This window comes from Halichondria panicea, chromosome 15, assembly GCF_963675165.1.
Source record: "Halichondria panicea chromosome 15, odHalPani1.1, whole genome shotgun sequence".
NCBI classification, from domain to species: domain Eukaryota; kingdom Metazoa; phylum Porifera; class Demospongiae; order Suberitida; family Halichondriidae; genus Halichondria; species Halichondria panicea.
The window spans coordinates 4,189,641-4,209,292 of NC_087391.1; the positions used below are offsets into that span (position 1 = coordinate 4,189,641).

At 41.1% G+C, this 19,652-nt stretch overlaps 1 protein-coding gene across 1 annotated transcript; it reads left to right on the forward strand.

Annotated features, from left to right (window-relative positions):
* The first annotated feature begins 680 nt into the window (after positions 1-680).
* On the forward strand, positions 681-17,683 carry LOC135349263 (uncharacterized). The gene is made up of 11 exons (XM_064547772.1): positions 681-708; positions 783-1,031; positions 2,006-2,098; positions 5,951-6,055; positions 6,122-6,226; positions 6,294-6,398; positions 9,366-14,207; positions 14,636-14,976; positions 15,209-15,355; positions 15,951-17,153; positions 17,283-17,683. The coding sequence occupies exons 1-10, from the start codon at positions 681-683 to the stop codon at positions 17,136-17,138; spliced, it is 7,203 nt and encodes a 2,400-aa protein (XP_064403842.1). The 3' UTR covers positions 17,139-17,153; positions 17,283-17,683.
* The last annotated feature ends 1,969 nt before the right edge of the window (positions 17,684-19,652 follow it).

Here is a 19,652-nt window from a genome sequence, read left to right on the forward strand (position 1 = left end):
TAATTGCAGATTGTAAATTTACAATTTTATACTGTTAATGACGTTTACGTATCTATTGTATACAAGCCGTAACATTGTAGACATTGTTTTTATATTTTATATATATATAATTTATATTCCCTTACCTTATTTTAGAGATATTTTCCAAAGCATCCAAAATATTTTGTCATTGGTTTGACTTGTTTGTATGTTGTGTCAATGTCTGGGTGAGTGCTAGCACACAGTAAACCACATGTACTGTCAGTTCATGTGCTCCTGTTCAACCAACCATGTAGATATCGAGAACATAGGTGGACAGACTGCTGCTGATATGGCCAGAGGGTGGGGGTACCATGCCTTGGCTGACTATGTGGAGGGGTTCAGCCTGGACCTAGAGGTGAGTTGACCATCAGCTGTTGTACACAGTAGTCAGTAGGTATCTACTGAGTTGCATGGTCAGTACAGCTAGATCAGTGGTTTCCGTGTGATGCCGTTCATGCACCTTCCATATATTGTTAAATCTCATGCAGTTAATTAGTGATCAGTTTCTTTGAAGGTGCATGTTGGGTTGTAAATAGTGTTGGTCACAATGTCTATAACCTCGATCTAGCAACATTTGCATCCATAGTTTATATTATTGCCCTCCGGCAGTTTACTTGTACAGTGCAATACCACATGCAGTGTATGACTAGACAATGACAATGCCTCAGGTATGCCTTCTCAAGATCAGTACACTCCATAATTATACTACATGATCATGAGCCCCTTTGGCTTTAATACTTCCTTTTCTAACTATTATGTAGATCCTCTGTCCTCGTACCCAACACTGGAACAGCTGAGTCAGTTGGAATGTGACCAATGGCTTCAACTTGGTGTTCGCTTGGGATTGGGCAATGACCAACTGGAAACCATAAAGAAGAGCCAATATCCCACAGCAGCAACTCTCCAGGCAGCCAAAATCAAGAATATTGACATGCAGTGGAAGGATATTGTGGAAGCTCTAGTGAGCATTGGAGAGTACAAGTTGGCAGAGAGTGTGTGCACTCAGCAAGGTCAGTAAATGATTGCTCCTGTTTTATTACTAACATTCTTGTATGGGAAACTACTCCGTACTGCAAGCTTGTGTAGACTTTTTTCTCTTTTGCTGTAGAGTAAACAACCGATTATCATGTTCGAATACTTGTTCTCGAGGACAGCAGCTCAGAGCACTAAGTGGAGTGACAAGGCCAAACATTCAACTATTCTAGTTCCAACATAGCCACGATTTTTCGAACTCTCTCTCTCGTATCAACAGAAGGCGCTCTAAAGAGATAGCTACAATGCATGACCGTAATTTACAACAAGTAAACTATGTACAGCTCTGGTTTCGAGGTCTGACTGCAAGCCGTTAGACAATAGTGGCCTCTTGAAAAAGTGCAGTAGTGCCATCAAAATCCAAACGATTAATACCTTTTCTCCATTTTTTCCTAAGTTGCAGTTTTACGTCATGCTACACTGGAAATTATAAAGAAAAGGTATTAATCGTTTGGATTTTGATGGCACTACTGCACTTTTTCAAGATGCCTCCATTGTCTAACAGCTCGCAGTCAGACCTCGAAACCAGAGCTGTACATATATACTTTACTATATAGTTGTAGATTACGGTTATGCATTGTAGCTAGCTCTTTAGAGTCTTCTGTTGATACGAGAGAGAGAGAGCGAAGATTCGTGGCTATGTTTGAACTAAATCTGTTCCAATAGTTGATTGTTTGGCCTTGTCATGACCACTCCGCCGAGGAAGCTTTTTGCTGATCGTGGGTTCGGACTTGAATAGAGCCTTACCTAGTCTATATACCTATATGTACTATCAGCTTAGTGCTCTGAGCCGCTGTCTTCGAGAACAAGCGTTCGAAAATAGAAAATAGAACGTGTTCGATAATCGTTCGTTTACTCTATTCGTCTGTATTCACGTCTGCACTGTACAATGCAAGTAAACTTAACAATTGTATGCTGTCTTAATTAATTATGCTAACAATACCAACTGCAGGGGAAGGTGAGAGTGCTCTGTCAGTGAGTGCATACTATGGCTGGCTGGACTGTGTCAAGCGTCTTGTGGAAACTGTGGGCCTCAATCCAAAAGGTGAAAATGGTACCTCAAGAACAAGTTTCATGTTCACTCCTATAGTTAGACTGAGCCCACAATAGTCGCTTATCAACATGATCGAGGCTTATTTTGGATAATATTATAGTTATTATGACTAATAACTAACTGGGGGCTCAGACAAACAAAAAGCAAATAAGTAGAGCTTGTCTATAAGAGTGAAAGGAAAAAACAATTTCTTGAGGTACTGTTTCGTCACAAATACCGTATATGCTTGATCAGGAGCCGCGGCTACTAATATTTCATTTTGCTGGAAGAGGAGGCTACAATTCGAGAGAGGCCACTGTTCAAGAGCAGCGTTTATTCAACAACCTTTAGTTTGTCATCAAAAGTTCTTTTCACCTGCATAAACTTGAACTCTGCCATGAGAAAGTCTTTGTGAAGCACTAACAAGCTGCTACCTGTAACCAACCAGCAGCTACGTACATATAGCTAGCTGCATGCTAGTATTAATAATTTTTTTGGCTGCCATGTTTACTGTTCACTGAGGCTACTATTTGAGAGCGGCTACTACATATTGCTAGCAAGGGAGGCTACTATTTGAGTGCGGCTCTTATACAAGCGCGGCCTCTGATCGAGCATATACGGTACTCCCCTCCAGGTTCAAGGTGTTAGCAATAACAATGCTGATAGTAACCTAGGAAGGCAATGAATAACATAAGTGATAATCATCACTATAATGTTATTCGTTGCAAATTTCAGGTTTCCCAGTATATAATTATACAACCTGACTGTGGTTTTGACGTAGACCTATTATGACTTGAAGTGGAGTTGCGTACTTTTCCTAATGAAATCACGAGGAACAGCAACTAATGTAACCTGCAAAATTAGTAGTGCCGTATCTCAATTGATGAAATTTACTCCATGCTCTCCCCCTTTGGAAATCACAGCCTGTTAGACTAGATGCCTCTTTCAGAACACCATCAAGGATCTTTACTAGTGCAGCCATACATTGTGACAAAGCAGTAACTGTGTTCTTGTCATCTGCTTCAATCTTGGCTTATTAGTCTCCTGCCAAACTATACTGCACCTGATAGGGGGGTTCCAAACTACGAGCGCGCAGCACGAAATTTTTTGGGGGTTACGCCCACTTTCGGTCACACGTGACTAGGGAAAATCCCATACTCAGCCAGGGGAAGTCCCATAATAGACTTGCGTAGAGCATAGATAGTAGAGGAAGGGGATTGGAAACACAGGCAATTAGCACTATTTCACACGAACCGTCCTTGCTACAACCTCAATTATAGCCGCGACCATGGATGCAGCTTAAAGTGCTGAGCTTGCAATAAACTTGTTGTGCACTAATATAATGGCAGTTTATGAGCTTAAGCAAGCTTATGATCATGCATAGACAACAATGAACAATCAATAAAAGGTAAAGCATGGTCTAAACATGAATTATCAATGTTCTTCCAGTGATTTGATTTTCTCAGTCCAAGTTTTTGCCACACATCGACACTGCGGTGACAAAATCAGAGCATGAATAGTGATTTTCAATATCTAATGGGCAATAATATGGACATTGATCTTTAATACTGCCGAGTCTCTAATATAAACTCAGCTTAGTTATGGAGATGCTACCCCGCAAAGATGGCTAGTGGAAATCAACAAATCGGCCAATAACTCAAGAAGTATGATATCCCCACTTCCAATAATAATATAGCTCAAGCAATAAAATACCATCATGTACTACTACTGTGATCATTCATTTAATAGATGCAATTTATAAGTCAGTTCCTACCCCACAAATAAAAAGAAGAAGCTAAGTGTTGTAAAATCTTCAAATTTTGTGTGCTACCAGAGTGAACATGACTTCTAGCTAGTAATAATGTTTCATTTTATACCTAGCCATGCCTCAAGACAAATTTTAGGGCTATTCATACATTTACTTACCTAGTATATCCTCTCATTTGCTTGTTTTCAAAAGCTTCTTTTGACCTCAAAACCAGTAAAATCACACCTCAAGGTGTCTATTGGTTGCAACGCGCACGGCCTCACGTTGCAAGCATAAGCTCACATGATCCCGTTTCCAATCCCCTTCCTCTACTATCTATGCGTAGAGCTAGCTAGCTGCCACGAACAGTCAACTAGCTAACCTAGGCTAACCTGAACACTCCTTTGGCAGTTCCTGATCAAAACAACAGGTACAATCATTGAATCAAATTACAATAGCTACAAAACTGATAAATAGCTAGCTGATAGCTGTAGTAAAGCCACAATAGCTAGACTGAAAGGGGGGATCTGTGGCACCCTGGAATCTCCCCTGGATCCGCCACTGACTGTTGAGATTTAAGTCTGCCCGAGCAAGAACTGTCACAATAGTTTCTTGTGCAGATATATATATATCGGTAGTCGAGCGTACGTAGGGCCGGCGGTAGTGGCTGCTTCTGAGAGAATTATCAAATGCCACCTGTAGTTCACGTGATGGAAACACGCAGCTGAACCAAGAATGCTATGAATATCATTACGTTCCCAATACATTTAGGAAGTCCCACGCCCATCGCAAATCCTCTAGAAAACAGCAAAAAGGGGTGAATCAGATTGACTTTAATTGCTCTGAGATTGAGAGAAGTCTTCTCTTGGTATACCAGCAAAGAGTAGAGTCTAACCTTTAATCTAAAAGTCTATTTGTGTTGAGTTTGACCTTCATAAAGTTCTCATAACTTTGTCATACTTCACTGAAATTCAAAGTTTCATATACCATTCGATTCCTTGTTAAAAAAAGCGCTTCTATCTATATGATGTAGAGCTGGTAAGCTCCTTAAAAGTTAGCATTTTCCATGTAGAAGTCCCAGGCATACTTGTCAACCACATAAAGCATAAATGAAGCCATAATTGACCACATAACTTCCGGGGTCGAACTCAACGCAAATATACTTTTAACTAGCTACTCATTAAAAGTGAACGTGATATTTTAGCTATGCAATGCTCAAACTCTCATATTATCGAGTCAAAATACCCTTGTGCAAGAACTTCGTACAGCAATACTTTTCCCACCCCCCTAACCAAAGATTAACGCTATAATTACTGCAATATTGTTGCTAGTGTGATAGGTTGAACCAATTATGTCCGACTTTACAACAGCGATTTTGTAACTGTATTATCTACGTAATCGTATGTTTGTTAAAAGTTTTAACCGAAAGTCAAGAGCACAACATCTCAAAAAAGAAAAACAATACAAATTAGTGGGTATAGTATAAAGTACTGTATAGTGGAAATTTTAGCCAGTGCAAATTTTCACTATTTGGCTCCAGAGCCCTCAGCAGAAATGTTCGTGGGTTCTAATATTCGCATTTTCAATGCCAGGAAACAGCACCCACCAATAGCTTTGCATTAGAAATACCAGTGCGTGGGTATTTAACTATTTTAATTTTCGCATTTTCTGTCTATACCCTCGAAAAACTTACCTCACGAAAATTTACGTCGTCAAGGCAGTAATTGCACGTCGTCATTAACGACGTGCAATTACTGCCTTGACGACCAATAACGGCCGCGGCAAATTTTTTTACTGAAACTGCTGCTAAAAATGTCCTTAACTGAAACTGCATCACAAACGATTAACAATCAATAGTATGGCTACTCATGCAATAAGGGATTAATAGCACTCATAACAAGCACTGGCAAGGTTAATAGCACTCGACGTATAGCCATACAATTATTATTTTGTAAGGCATACTTAATAAAGAGTTATAATTATCTTATTTTGCTATACGCACTATTAGAGGTTTCAAACACTATAATGAACCAAAGCATGTGGTGTATGTACAAGCATGTTGATCCAAATAGTAAGTGTTTAGCAGTGCTGTTAGGTTGTTGATTGGTCTTCCACAGAGCCCGTCAACAAGGCTGGTGACACCCCACTCTCTCTAGCCTGTGCTAATGGCCACTCGGACACTGTCAAGTATCTTGTGAACCAGCATCATTGTGATCCTAAAAGTAAGCATTGGTACATAATTATGTACATCAATTGCTGCATCACTCAATACACTCGTACATGTACAGGTACAGTCAACAAGGCTGGTGACACCCCACTCTCTCTGGCCTGTACTAATGGCCACTTGGACACAGTCAAGTATCTTGTGAACCAGCATCATTGTGATTCTAAAAGTAAGCATTGGTACATATTTATGGTACATCAATTGCTGCATCACTCAATACACTCGTACATGTACAGGTACAGTCAACAAGGCTGGTGACACCCCACTCTCTCTGGCCTACAAAAGTGGACACTGGGAAGTGGTCAAGTATCTCGCCATCACTCATCACTGTGATACAAAAAGTAAGTTTGTTCATGGTTGTCAATGAATGACCTGTTGGTTTTATCACACTATTATTCTATAGAATTGCATATTATTATTGATACTGTAGCTGTAAGTTTGGCTCTATTATTGGCAGTTTAAAATGCTGCAGGCATAATTATTATAAGTGCAAATGATGTACTGGGACTGACTACCAAGCTAATTGCATGCCATTGGTAATCTTTAATCCATGATTCGCCAATCGCCAAGTTTACCCGCTATAAGTTATAGCCTATAGCATATACTACGGGACAGACAGATTGAGGATTGAGGAAAACGGTTCCCCTTTTTACTAGATAAAGTTATTAACCCGAAGCGCGTAGGCGGCCTCGGTTACAGTAGTCTGTCTGTGTGTCTGTGTGTCTGTCGCTCAGTTTGGCTTACCTGGTGCTTTGGGCATCACAATTTGTACGTAGGGAAACTTAAAACTAAGGCTTAAAATTTGGCAGATTTTGCTAAGAAGTCTTTGTTTCGCAGAAAAGTCGAGCTAAACCTAAGAAGCTTTTTGCGTACTACTAAACACGGCTATTATTTGGAACATTAATTACCCTAAGACCTCGATTTAAGGCGACCCTCCAAATATGCGACACCCAGGAGCTTCAGCAATATTCTGACCTCTAAAAGTGAGCGACAGCTGCGTTGACAAAAAAAAGTAATGTCGCGCTCTAAATAGAGGTAAATATAGCCACTCCCTAGCCTCGATTATAGCCCACTGGAAAGTCAGTGTTTTAAGCGGCCTAAAATCGAGGCAAGTAGACTCTATAAAGTTATCTCCAATTAGATGCGACCCTATAAATATGTGACACCTGGGCTTCAATATAATTTTTCAACCTCCAAAAGAAGCAACCTCTGGCTTCGTAATTATTAAAAAGTGTTGCTTTAAATCGAGATCTTACGGTAGCCCAGCTAGATACGGCTATTATTCGAAACATAAGCCAGTAATTACTGTTTGCTTTGTGTGTTTGTGGAAAAGGGTCGATACAATAGAAAGCTAGAATTGTGTCTGGTTTGTCTCCACATTAGCTGACTCTGGAATCCTACTCCAGGAGCCATACTTCTCTGCATGAGACTCCAGGCTTCTTTGCTGTGATCCTAGCTAGTCCACAGTGCATATATCTATCTATGTACCACTAAAACCCTGTTCTCAATGTTTCAGCATGCCTCCAGTCTGGTTCCTGAGTTGCTGTGCTAGACAGTTAAGTCATACATGATATTCATCACTATATGCACGGTATTATATCACTCTTCTGGTTTCTTTATAATCATGTCACCAGCCGAGGGTTTGCACTTTAGTGCTCTAGTTATTATTATTATTTTTTTTTTTTCATGTAATATCAAACAGTACAAATGTACAAAAGCAAAAGATAAGAGGGGGGGGCATACAGTTTAGCGGATACCATCTGCTGAAGTAGGTAAAGTTTGTTGGCGATGAAGCCACAGGCAGGCATTTCCTCTCCAAAGTGCAATGGCCAGGCGATGAAACAGATGCTTCTTGGTGGAGGATGTGGAATGTGTCATGGTTACTCTCCGGTCGATGGCATTTCTGATGGCACCTATGATGTTGATTGTTTCTTCACCTAGACCTCCTAGTGTTTCTGCCACAATGGGAATGAAGTTTACACCTATGGAGCGGCAGGCCTATATGGGTGGTGAGCTTGCGCCTAACTCCAACTTCTAGGGTGTGTCCAGGGGAGAAGGCAGCTTCATGAATGAGGGTTTGCTGGAGCGGTTAAATTACATGGACGTCCAAGGCAGCGGGTCTTGACAGGGATTCTGGGATTAAACCTTGGGCCTCTTGGGATGGTTCGAGAGCTGCAGATTGAGCGGCTGAGAAAATGACATCTCTGACCGCATTGTGGTGGGTGATTCTGTCTCCATTTCCGCCACAGCCAACTTGATGGTCACCATATTCGTCGGCGGAGGTGCGACATGCTGGGCAGAGGTGGGGGGCACTGTGGAGAGGGATGCCGAGCCAATATTTCAAGCAGCTGTTGAATTCCTTGTTCTGCATGTGGAGGCCAAGCACATCTGCTGGCACCCCGTTCAACCAATCTCCAGCATGGGGTAGAGCAGACGAGTTTGCCAAAGCACGAGCCCTGGTTGAAGGTGAGAGGTTTTGGTACATGGCTTCATCAATGGCACAGGACAAGTGGCGCTGACGTAGAGGGATGTCTATGTCATCGAGATTGAGCCATTCAGGGTGGGAAGAAGAGGATGACAGGGCACTCACAGCTTATTCAAGATAGGCGTCCAGATTGGTCGGGCGATTAAGGATACGTTCCAGGGTCTTGGTGGAGGCAGCTGAGGAGATGAAAGCTGCAGGGGCATGTAAGACAGCACTGCGGAGGTTGAGGCCGCCACGGTTGCTTGGTAGGGAAGTTTTCTGCCATTGATTATCAGCAATCACTTGGTAGAGAGTATAATTATATTGAAAATTTTCAAGAGCCCTCAGAAAAAAATTGTTGTGGGTTGTGTTTAATGCCAGAAAACCACACCCACCAAGACCTTTGCATGTGAAATACCAAGAGTATATGATATAGAGAGAGTATCAATGATATAGAGAGAGTATCAAACGTAGGCATACTGTACATCAGATGTATGCGGAAAGTAACGTGACTTCCTGTATCTGTTACAAGCTTGGAATTTGCACACTGACCAATCCAAGTGTGGGTGATGTAATCTATCAAGTAGATTACATCACTTGGATGGGTTGATAGATTACATCACCCACACTTAGATTGGTCAGTGTGCAAATTCCAAGCCTACGTTTGATACTCTCTCTCTATCATAATACTCTTGGAAATACCAATGCATAGGAGTTTCTCCCAGTTTTAATATTCGCGTTCACTACTCTGCCCTAAAAAAGTGCACTTTACGAAAATTTCCCGCTCTACATGCATGGTGTGTATTTTTTGATACAGTTGAACAATTGAATTCCTTCTGTACAGGGGTGGAGGAAGAGCACCTTTATCAAGAAGCCATCAAGAACGATCGAACAGTGTCTCTTCGCTACCTCAAGCTCCTTCTTCTTGGTCCTGGCCAAGTTGGAAAGTCAACCTTTCTCCGTAGACTTCTTGGTGAAATGAAATGGGACATTGACTCAGATCCAAAACCTCATTGTAGCACAGAAATGGCTCGCTTACAGCAAGTATGTATTAAATATACTCCTATTGCTGCCGCTGTTACTACGGATGGTTGGCACACTATTGAAGAATTACACAATCAAGTTGCCGTATTAACCTCAATGTTGGTGAATGAACAAGTGCATGTTAAAGAAGTTGGTAATACCAAGTTAACAGAATCCCAGAGAATAAACAATCCTGAAGAAGAGTCTCACCAACCTCAAGTACAATGCAATAGTCATTCAAGTGCTTTGCCACTAACCAGTACTCAGGAACGTCTGGGAGCTACAACCTCAACTTACAATCTAAAATTGGATTATAAATATCAACAAGATACATTGTCTCCAAACAACATAGCAAATGTTCTCGATAAATATAAAGAGCTAAGACACAATTTGAAGCTAAAACCACAAATTTTGATCGAGACCCTGCTTAATATAGTGGATGTAGGTGGGCAACTAGCATTTTTGGATATGTTTCCATCATTAACAATTGGTCCTGCTATGTACTTGGTGTTCATGAAGCTCCTAGACGGATTAGGAACTGAACACCCTGTAACGTTTGTCGATACAGATCCAATTGTGTGCAAAGAGTACACTTACACATCAGAAGATATCATTTTCACTGCTCTTTCAAGCATTGCATGTTTTGGAAATTCGGATGCTGAGGTAGAAGAATACATAGCGAGTGACAACAAATCAAACAAACTTTCAAGTTCAATAGCGTTATTGTTAGAAACATTTAAAGATGAATACTTGGAAGCAACGAAAGAAGTCCAGTTAGTGGTTGATCGAAACGAAACAGAACTCAAAACCCGATTAAAGGACACTGGTCTTCATAATATAGAATACTATGACCGAGAAAAAGGTCATATCTTTTTGAACAAAAATGGAGAGATTGCTACTTATCGAAAATGTCTTAAAGAATTTATACCATTGTTTAAGAAACTGATCATAAATATCTCGATTACTAACAATTCTCCTTTGCTTATGGGAAACTACAATATAATTACATTACCAGACCTCAGTGTAAGTCATCTAGTAACTGAAACAAGAAGTAAAGAAGAAACAAAGAGCAAAAAGAAGAAAAGTGGATTTGTACCTCCAAGAAGGCAGATATTTCTATTGTTGAAGCGTCGTCGTAAACGAAAGATAAGAGGCAAACAAAGTGCTTTGAAAGCACGGCCATTAAGTGATTCTGAAGATGATAAAAACTTGCCGGATGTAGTTCAAGAAAAAAGCCTTAAGACATTAAAATCAAGAATGCAAATAGTAACAATATCCAGGTATACTGATCCCCCAAAGTTGAAAGGTCATGTTTCTGCTAAACTTGCATATTTAGAGTCTGATTCAAACAGTCAAGAAGAAGATATAGGCAACCGAACTGACATTTTTGCTACTGATCAATGCTCCTCTGTTAAAATGGATCTCGTACACAATTGCCAATATTCATATTCAGAAGAACCAGTTGCACAAACAAGGCAAGCCCTGTTATCCATGAAAGGGACAGCTATTTTCAGAGTGGGGGCACCTTCAACTGAACTAGAATTTAAGCGTCTGCGGGTCTCAGTCAATGTTCAAGCATTCTATTTGTTGATCAAGCGTGAGAAATCAGCTATAGTCACATACATTTCTACTGAAAACAAACAAGAACTGTATTGCTTTGAAAATCGAGGATTGGGTAGGAAAAAGAAACCAGTTTACAGAGTCACATCTGAGGCTGAAACATTGTACGATTTCTCCAAGTCTGCAATAGTTCATGGATCATTTTCAAAACGAAACTTAGTGGTTATCAAGGAATTGGAAACACCAAAAAGTAACTTTGTTGGTATTCCATCACATGAGAAACTTAGTCAGTCCAATATTGGATTAGTAGATCATATATCTACCTCTGAAACATCATCACAACAACTCTATAGCTCAGAACGTACTGACTCCATGAGACTTCCTACATTGGCTGCTGCAAATAGCTTAAGCACGAGTTCACCACCTGTAGCAGCAGAATCTCCAGTTAAAAGTAAAGGTGTAAGAGGAAGGGTACAAGTAGATGGTGAACAAAAGGCCTCATTGAATGCTTCTATTCCACGAGCAAGTACTATAAGGACAAGTGAGAGGACAAGGGAGAGAAACTCTCCTCGCGAAAACGACAGTAGCCTACAGCGAAGTATCCCTACACGAAGATCACCTGATTGGATTGCCATAGCAACTAAACTTCTTCATGTTCCCGACTATCAAAAAATGATACAGATTCTCAATGGTGTCACACCAGCTCAGGAAGATCTTGTAGCTCATAAATTCATCAAGGGAATTGCTTACTTCAAAGTTGGCAAGTTACGACAAGCAATGAGTGACTTACACGAATGTGAGAAATTTGCTTTAGAATCCATTGAAAACGAAAGATGTGCACACTCTCAAAGCCAATTGGATAGAGGAGTATTTTCAATGCAACCATTTGGATCACAGGCTTCCCCCCAGGCATCAAGTTTGCAATATTTGCAACAATCATCCAAAAAAGGAGACGTTGCTGTTTGTAATGTATACATGGGAGATCTGCACTATACTTCAGGCTCCTATCTTGAGGCATCGAAATGTTATCAACGAGCGGCCGATTTGTATGATAGAGAATGTGTAGCAAGACTGTTCAGGATGGTTCCCCCCACCATATCAACAATTCACTCGAAATGTGGCAGCTGCTTACGCAATTTGTCCAAATCAATGGAGGCCATTCAAGAGTACAGAAATGCTATCGAGACAGCCATTAGAGACAAAGACCGTCTTGCTGCTCACACTAGCCTTGGAAACCTCCAACAGACTCTAGGTCAGAACAAAGAAGCACTGGTAGAGTATGAACATGCCCTTGATCTAGCAGAGAAACTCAATGAACACATGTCAGTTGGTTGGACTCATGGGAATATTGGAAATGCCTTCCTCGGACTGAATGAAAAAGACAAAGCACTATTTCATCTTCAAAAAGCCCTTGATATCACTATTAAGTACGAACCTAAACCAGATTCTATAGGAAGAGCATATAATAACCTAGGCACTGCCTACCAGTCAATGGGTGACCTTGACAAAGCTGAAGAACACTATGACCTTGCTTTAAGTCAGGCTATCTACGGCAATGACCCAGCTGGACAATCCAGGGTTTATGGAAATATCGGAAACATATATATTGTCAGGAAACGTTTTGAAAAAGCTATCCCTCACTACACCGAAGTGCTTCGCCTCTCCAAAGATGAGGCTACGATAAGCACCGCTCACCACAACAGAGGATGTGCACTATATGAGTGGGCAGAGAGTAAAATGCTTGCTCTAGAACAATCTTTACAGAAAAATTCCTCAAGTAACGAGCCAACATTTCGATTTCACGGATCCCAAACTACACTTCCCCAAAAGCATAGTCCTCGTATTGTGATCGATAGCATTGCCAAACTCTTCAGAGATGGAATGTCAGATTTGCAAAAGGTTGCTGAAACTCACGAAGCAAAACTTGACCACATCAAAGGATCAGCCAAAGGACTTTCACTTTCAGTCTCCCTCACAGAGTCAAATTCTCGCACTTTTCATCGCTTACAGGACTGCATGGTCGCCATAGGCAACTGGAGGGAGGCTCTTCTCATTGCTGAGCAAAGCAGAGCTCGTACGCTCGGCGAAATAATGCTTGCACGGAAAGAAAGTCAACTTGAAAAGGCTCTTACCTCACCACTAAACCTGGAGCATGTGTACTCCATTGTGAGCTCACAAAAGTCTCCTGTTCTCTACCTCACCCACACTGGAGCTAGTCTGTTTGGCTGGGTGCTCGTCCCAGCTGAAGACAGTGACAGCATTTCAATCGAGATGTTTGAAATTCCCATATCAGATGACCAGTTCAATGGAAAGAGCTTCGATTATCACATCAGATATGGCCTTACAGAGGTCTTGGTGGAGCAGAGCTATGAGATGTATCGCAGCATCGATTATGATGAAGAAACTACTGCTCCTGTTGCTCAACTCTTCAAGGTCATTGGTAAACCCTTTCAAATGACTCTTGACCGACTTCTTCCAGGAAACAAGAAAGCAAAAATGCAAAAGATTGTTTTGATTACTGATACTTACACCAGTCTATTGCCATTTACTTGCATGTACGATCCAGACAGTGAAACCTTTCTTGGTGATCATTATTATTTTGAAACCATGCAATCTTTGTTGACAATGGGTATAATGAATCAGCTCCCAGAACCAATGGTTGAATTACCAGCAGATCCACAAAGTATGTGCATTGTGGGAAATCCCATCATTCCCAAATTTTACCTTAATGGTGAAGTATGGTCCCTGGGGAAACTCCCTTATGCAAGACGAGAGGCTCAGTGGGTGGGGCATATCCTGAACACTCCACCTATTCTGGACGAGCAAGCGACCAAAAGTGCTGTCGTAATGCGATTCATGAGAGCCAAAGTGATTCACATAGCAACCCACGGCAGCTCAGTCTCGGGTTTCCTAGCATTTGCCTCACTCACCTCTACCAGACAAGGGGAGGGGGTTGACTCCAGTGGAGTACTGCTGCACCCGGAGGAGGTGGAGAAGCTCTCCATCAGTCCAGCTCTTGTCGTTCTCTCCAGCTGTGACTCCTCAAGAGGTACCGTGAAGGCGGACGGTGTGCAAGGGATGGCAAGAGCATTTTTGTTGGCAGGTATGTATATACTATGATGTACTTATGGTATAAGTATAATACGTAAACCATAATTATATGTATGCTAGAAGAGTAGGTATATGTAATTGAATACATAAAGAGGAGTATCTAATTCCCACGCACATTCCATTCTACATCTTGGACTAAATCCCTGTCACTAACACTTGTATGTATAAACTGTTAGCCATGAATAAAATTAAATGTGGGCTGGAGGTACAAACCACATGTGTGTGCGCTGATATCATTTTTAACCACGACACCTACGCACCACTTAAGATGAGGTCTGATAGTGACGTGGTATGACATACTCGTACCGTAACCTGGTTTACACTACAACTGCTACAGTTGGATACTCTTCTTTATGTACTCCTGGTATATGTAATTGAGTACAATAAAGGCTGCTACTAAATTAAGTTGTTTTTCTGCAGGTGCACAAGCTGTGCTCACCGCTCTGTGGAGGGTGCCTGACGAATCTGCAGCTGTATTCATGCGTTTCTTTTACCGGTTCCTTGAAAATGGGTTTGAGAGCTCCCTCTCACTTCAGAAGGCAATCCTCAGTTTGAGATGCTTCTCCAAGTACTCACAGTACATACATTGGTCCGGTTACCAGCTAACAGGGAGATCCATTCGTTTGGATATGAAGCCGTCTCCAGTGACGACTATATTAGAGAGTACCCTGAGGCCAAGCTCTCCGTTTCCTCGGCTCATGCTAGTCAAGAAGCTGGAGAGTGTGTTGGTGGATAATCCAAGACTACCCACTGATATTCAGGTTCGTAATTGCCAATCACTCTCAGGCTAATTACTTCAGTGGTTCATGAGCCAGATCTCACCCTAGTGTACTGAACAAACTTGCATGTGTGGTGTATACTATATAAGTATTAATTGTGACGGATAAAACAACTGTTTGGACAGCAATGTTACAACTTTTTAGTCACTGTTTGCTCAATACGAAATAATTATACTTCAAAAATTAATTATGAATATTGGTTGAATGTAACCAGATTCTTCATGGATCTCCTGGAGTAAAGCCATCTGAAATTGCCATTGACTTCATTCACTCTTGCCACGCTAAATTTGCAGCTGGCATTTTCTGGATCAGCTGTCGCACACCAGACATCATTGACGCCAGTCTGAAAAGCATTGAGAAAGTGAGTGAATCGACAATCACTGTGTTACCACACCCAATTTCAAGCTGTAAAGTCACTGTATGAAGTGGTGGTATAAAAAGAAAGAGGCTTAATTACATGTTGTGACTGATAGACAAGCATCACTAATATGATGCCGCTGAATAGGATAATAATCGTAATAGGATAACAGAGACAGATTGCTTACTAATTCTTGTAAGTTCGTATACAGTTCACGATACATCTGTTAAGGACATACGTTGATAAGTACAGGGAATTTGAAGATCGAAGTGACTTACAAAGTGTTTGTGAAGTGACGTGTTTTAATATAATTATTTTGATGATGAAGTAGGTAGGTCTAGGTTAATATGTTGTGTAAAGCGCAGAGATTCCAAAGCCTTACTACGTGACTGAAATAGAAGTGACAGGTGGTATTGTAGGCAGGATTAAATGTTTAGGGGGGGGGCTTTACGCACGGTAGCGCGCCGCAAATTTTCCCGCTTTGTTGACTTCACCGTTATATCACAGTATTACAGTCTATAGATAGAGTCTACTTTCTACTTAATGGTTACAGGTTGCATGCAGGTATATATAGCGTTAATAAATGTATTGCATGCAGACAATTGACAAGCCTCTGAACAAGCTGCGACTTAGTGACACACAGCAAGCATTGGTGGTCCTGGACAATACAATTGAACTGCCAAGCTCGGGAAAACTGATCAGCTTCCTAAAGCACACAAACGTTCACATCATCATTCTGTCAAAGTCAGCAGATCCCCTCGACTTTTTCGTAAAAGAAGTTGATAAAGCCTTGATCAGAGGTTGCAGTATACACGAAGTGAAAACACTCTCAACAATTGACTCCACCCAGCGAATCGTGTACGAAATCTCCAAGCAGTACTATCTAAAAGCAAACAACAATGATCAAGCAATCTTTGAGAAGTTGGCTGAGTTTACATCCGGCTCACCCCTAATTGTTGATATAGCCGCACAAGTTCTGCTCAAGTATGTGCAAGAGAATTCTGACGAACCTTCTGAAGGTCTAAACCAATTTGCCGATTCCATTCAGCTTTCAAAATCTCGGAAAGTTGTCCATAAATCTCCTCCACTGGCAAGTTTTCTTCAAGGAGTTGAAGATACATGTTTTCAAGTGAGGGAAATTTCAGATGCATTCACACACCTTGTTTCAAACGTCGCCAGTGTCTCGCCGAATCACACAGATGTGTGGGAGTCAGAGAGTAAGTATGACTCTTGGGACTCGATCGGAGCCTTGATCCAACGTTGCGTATCCACTCCAGGAGAAATGTTGCTGCTTCAAGCCCTGTCCATTTTTGGTTGTATACCAATTCCAATTCCTTTGGTCACTACCATGTCCTCCCTGATAGCTCAGTCATCAGGTCACTCACACTTGGGTGGAATCTTGCATGAGCGACTAATGGAGGCAAAGTTGATATTAAGGTATCCCCAGCCAGTTGTTCTTCATTCTACTTACACTAAAGGTGACAAAGCCAGTGAAGAGCCACTTTTCTTATACCTTCCTCAGCACTTGGCTAGTCAGCTGTGGCTATGTAATGACATCGATCAAGTAATGGCTGTAACAGTTGCATACAAAGCATTGCAAAAGGTTATCGACGAAAATTCATCAAAAAATCCAGAGCTCTTACATTTTTATCTCGGGCTCATCCCACCTCTTGAGGAAAAAACTGCACTACTAGCTGTTGAAAAGAAGCATTGCTACAAGGCAGTTTACGAGTTATACCTGCAGCTATCACATCAGCTCAGCTCCACTAATCACACCCACATCTGATTCTACGTTATTAAAGTAAGACTACATGTGTAAGAACGTACCGTATATTCTAAAAATAAGCAAAAGTGGATACACCATTTATTGTCAGAAGGGCCTCCAATATCAGTGTTTGAATGTGTCTTTACAATAGGTTTTTTTCTACAGGTTTGTTCTGTAGTTTACACTACATTGCTCGGACCCCTATAGAGTCTCAAAGCTATAACTTTATACATGCACATTTAAAATGTACTCCCTTACGTCTCCCTGTCATACAGATACGTCGTATGTAAATTAATTACCTCAGTGGCTATATATATTAAATGCCTTTTCACTGAAGTGATTCTATTGACTGATATTATTATTCAGTTACATGCAAGTGTGCATGTGCCTCTTAGTTTGTATTTTGTTTCTATTTACTATACTTACTGTTGCTTATTATTGTAAGCTGCCTATTTTGTGTTTCAATATTTAGCTGCCTCATATTTACGTATCCTGACACCTATATGTATGTGTCAAGTTTGTTTCTATTTTTGTATTGATTACGTATACGACTATATTTATCTTGATCTTTGTAGTAAGTATATACTTAGCCTCGATTCCAGGCCGATTAATATACGGCCTGATACCTATTGCATGGTGATAGTGCGCATGCGTTAGTTTATTCACCAGAATCTGGGGAGTCCCCTTTTTTCTTTCTCTCATTTACTTTCTATCTTTGTACATCAGCTTAGCTATCTATTGCGTTGTTGGCTTTCACACTAGTCTGAAGCCAGAAGAGGCTCTCATCTACCTCTATGACGGTTGTATGGTCAGGATGTCTTACCTTAGATTTGTAAAGGCTATGGGAAGTGTATGGTGCCTCAAACTGCTACTTGCGAAGACAACCCGGCCGGCTATAGGACCATCCTAGACGTAGATGAGAGTCTCTTCTGTCTTAAAACTAGTGTGCAAGCCTTCTAGACCAACACAATAGACGGCATAAGCCACAGCTTCACAGAACTCAGTCATAGAGATAAAGTATTACGGAACATATTCTTAGTAAACGGACTAATGTCCGTATCGTTTTACCTTCGTAGTACGATTACCCATATTGTGGGTAATTTGAAGCGCGTGCGCACTATCACCCCTGCAATAGGTACCAGGCCATATTTTAATCGGCCTTGAATCGAGGCTAGTATATACTTGCCTAAAATCAATAATCCATGCCATGTGTTGTCGATGACACCTATTTATGTATACCTTAATGGCACTTATCCCCAATGTCAAATGGAAGTTCATGACCTTGAGACTGACTCATAAGTATAGATAAAATTAAAAGCAGGAGTACTCCTGATAAAAGTTATTGTTAAACAGTGGTTTGCACAACAGTTGTCCAGAGCACAGCAGATAAGTGTTTATACAACACTTTCCTAATATGGCTATACATGTAGTAGGTTATGCATAGTCTCATGAATCAGCCGCCGTTCTTTTGGAACCACCGTCTGAGCACTCTTGTCATCGTTTTATGTGCCAAGACGGAATTCCGTCTTGACCAATCAAATTGCAGAAGTCCAGTCAGGTGATGAACTTGGAGGCAGCAAAGAACTGCACTTTGCTCAACGCAATTTGGATAATCATTACGCATGCATTACGCATGGTAAACACTTCATACATAGAAGCTGCTACGAAGCATAAGCAAGGCAAGCAGGGGTCCTTGGGCACAGATTTAGCACCACAGCAAAACACAAGTAGAGAGAGATGCCTTCGCTTGGCGATTTGTATAACAATTAGGAAATATGTGTGGGCGTAAGATCACGATTTAATTACATTCCATTGGTTTTGTGAGCAATCAACATTCCATTTTGAAATGACTTCATGACAAGAGTGCTCAGACGGTGGTTCCAAAGAACGGCGGCTGATTCATGAGACTAGGTTATGCACTGAAGTCAGTGAAGTGCTGCCCAGATCTACAATTATGTAACACGTGCACCTTTCAGAAAACCATGTGACTAGTCAGCTGTTTGGTGAATGAGAGAGTTTTAATAGCCTGGAGAGAGTTCAGAGTGTAGGTATTAAAGATCCATAGAGGCATGCAATCATGTACAATTATTTTTGGCAGCAAGCTTATCCAAACATTTATCAACCAGCAACTCCTTGCAATGTATCAACTACTCCTCCTGCTCAGCAAGCGCAAGCTGGGCTAACTGGTACTGGTATAGATACTGGTCAGTGTGGTGGTGGTGCTAGCAAAAGCAAAATGGATATTCAACTCAAGGTACTGAACCCAACTAATAAAAAGGAGTTTAAGATGTTTACTTTACGAAATATCGCATTAGACGAAACAGATAGCCCAGAAAAACTTAAGAAAATAATTATCGACCAGTGTGGTGGCTCTGTAGCTGAACAGATGGACATGGGTTATTTTAACAAGCACTCTAAGAAGATGTGGTTGAACAACAGACTGGACATGAGTGATTTGTGGGACCTGGTGCACAAGGGAGATAACATTACCCTTTGGTGTGCAATGAGCTCACGCAAACGCATCCAACACGATGT

Coding starts and splice junctions, on each gene's coding strand:
- LOC135349263 (XM_064547772.1), top strand. CDS start 681: ATGCCTCAGGTATGCCTTCTCAAGATCA. Junction 6,399..9,365: donor TCATCACTGTGATACAAAAA/GTAAGTTTGTTC, acceptor CCTTCTGTACAG/GGGTGGAGGAAGAGCACCTT. Junction 14,977..15,208: donor GACTACCCACTGATATTCAG/GTTCGTAATTGC, acceptor GAATGTAACCAG/ATTCTTCATGGATCTCCTGG.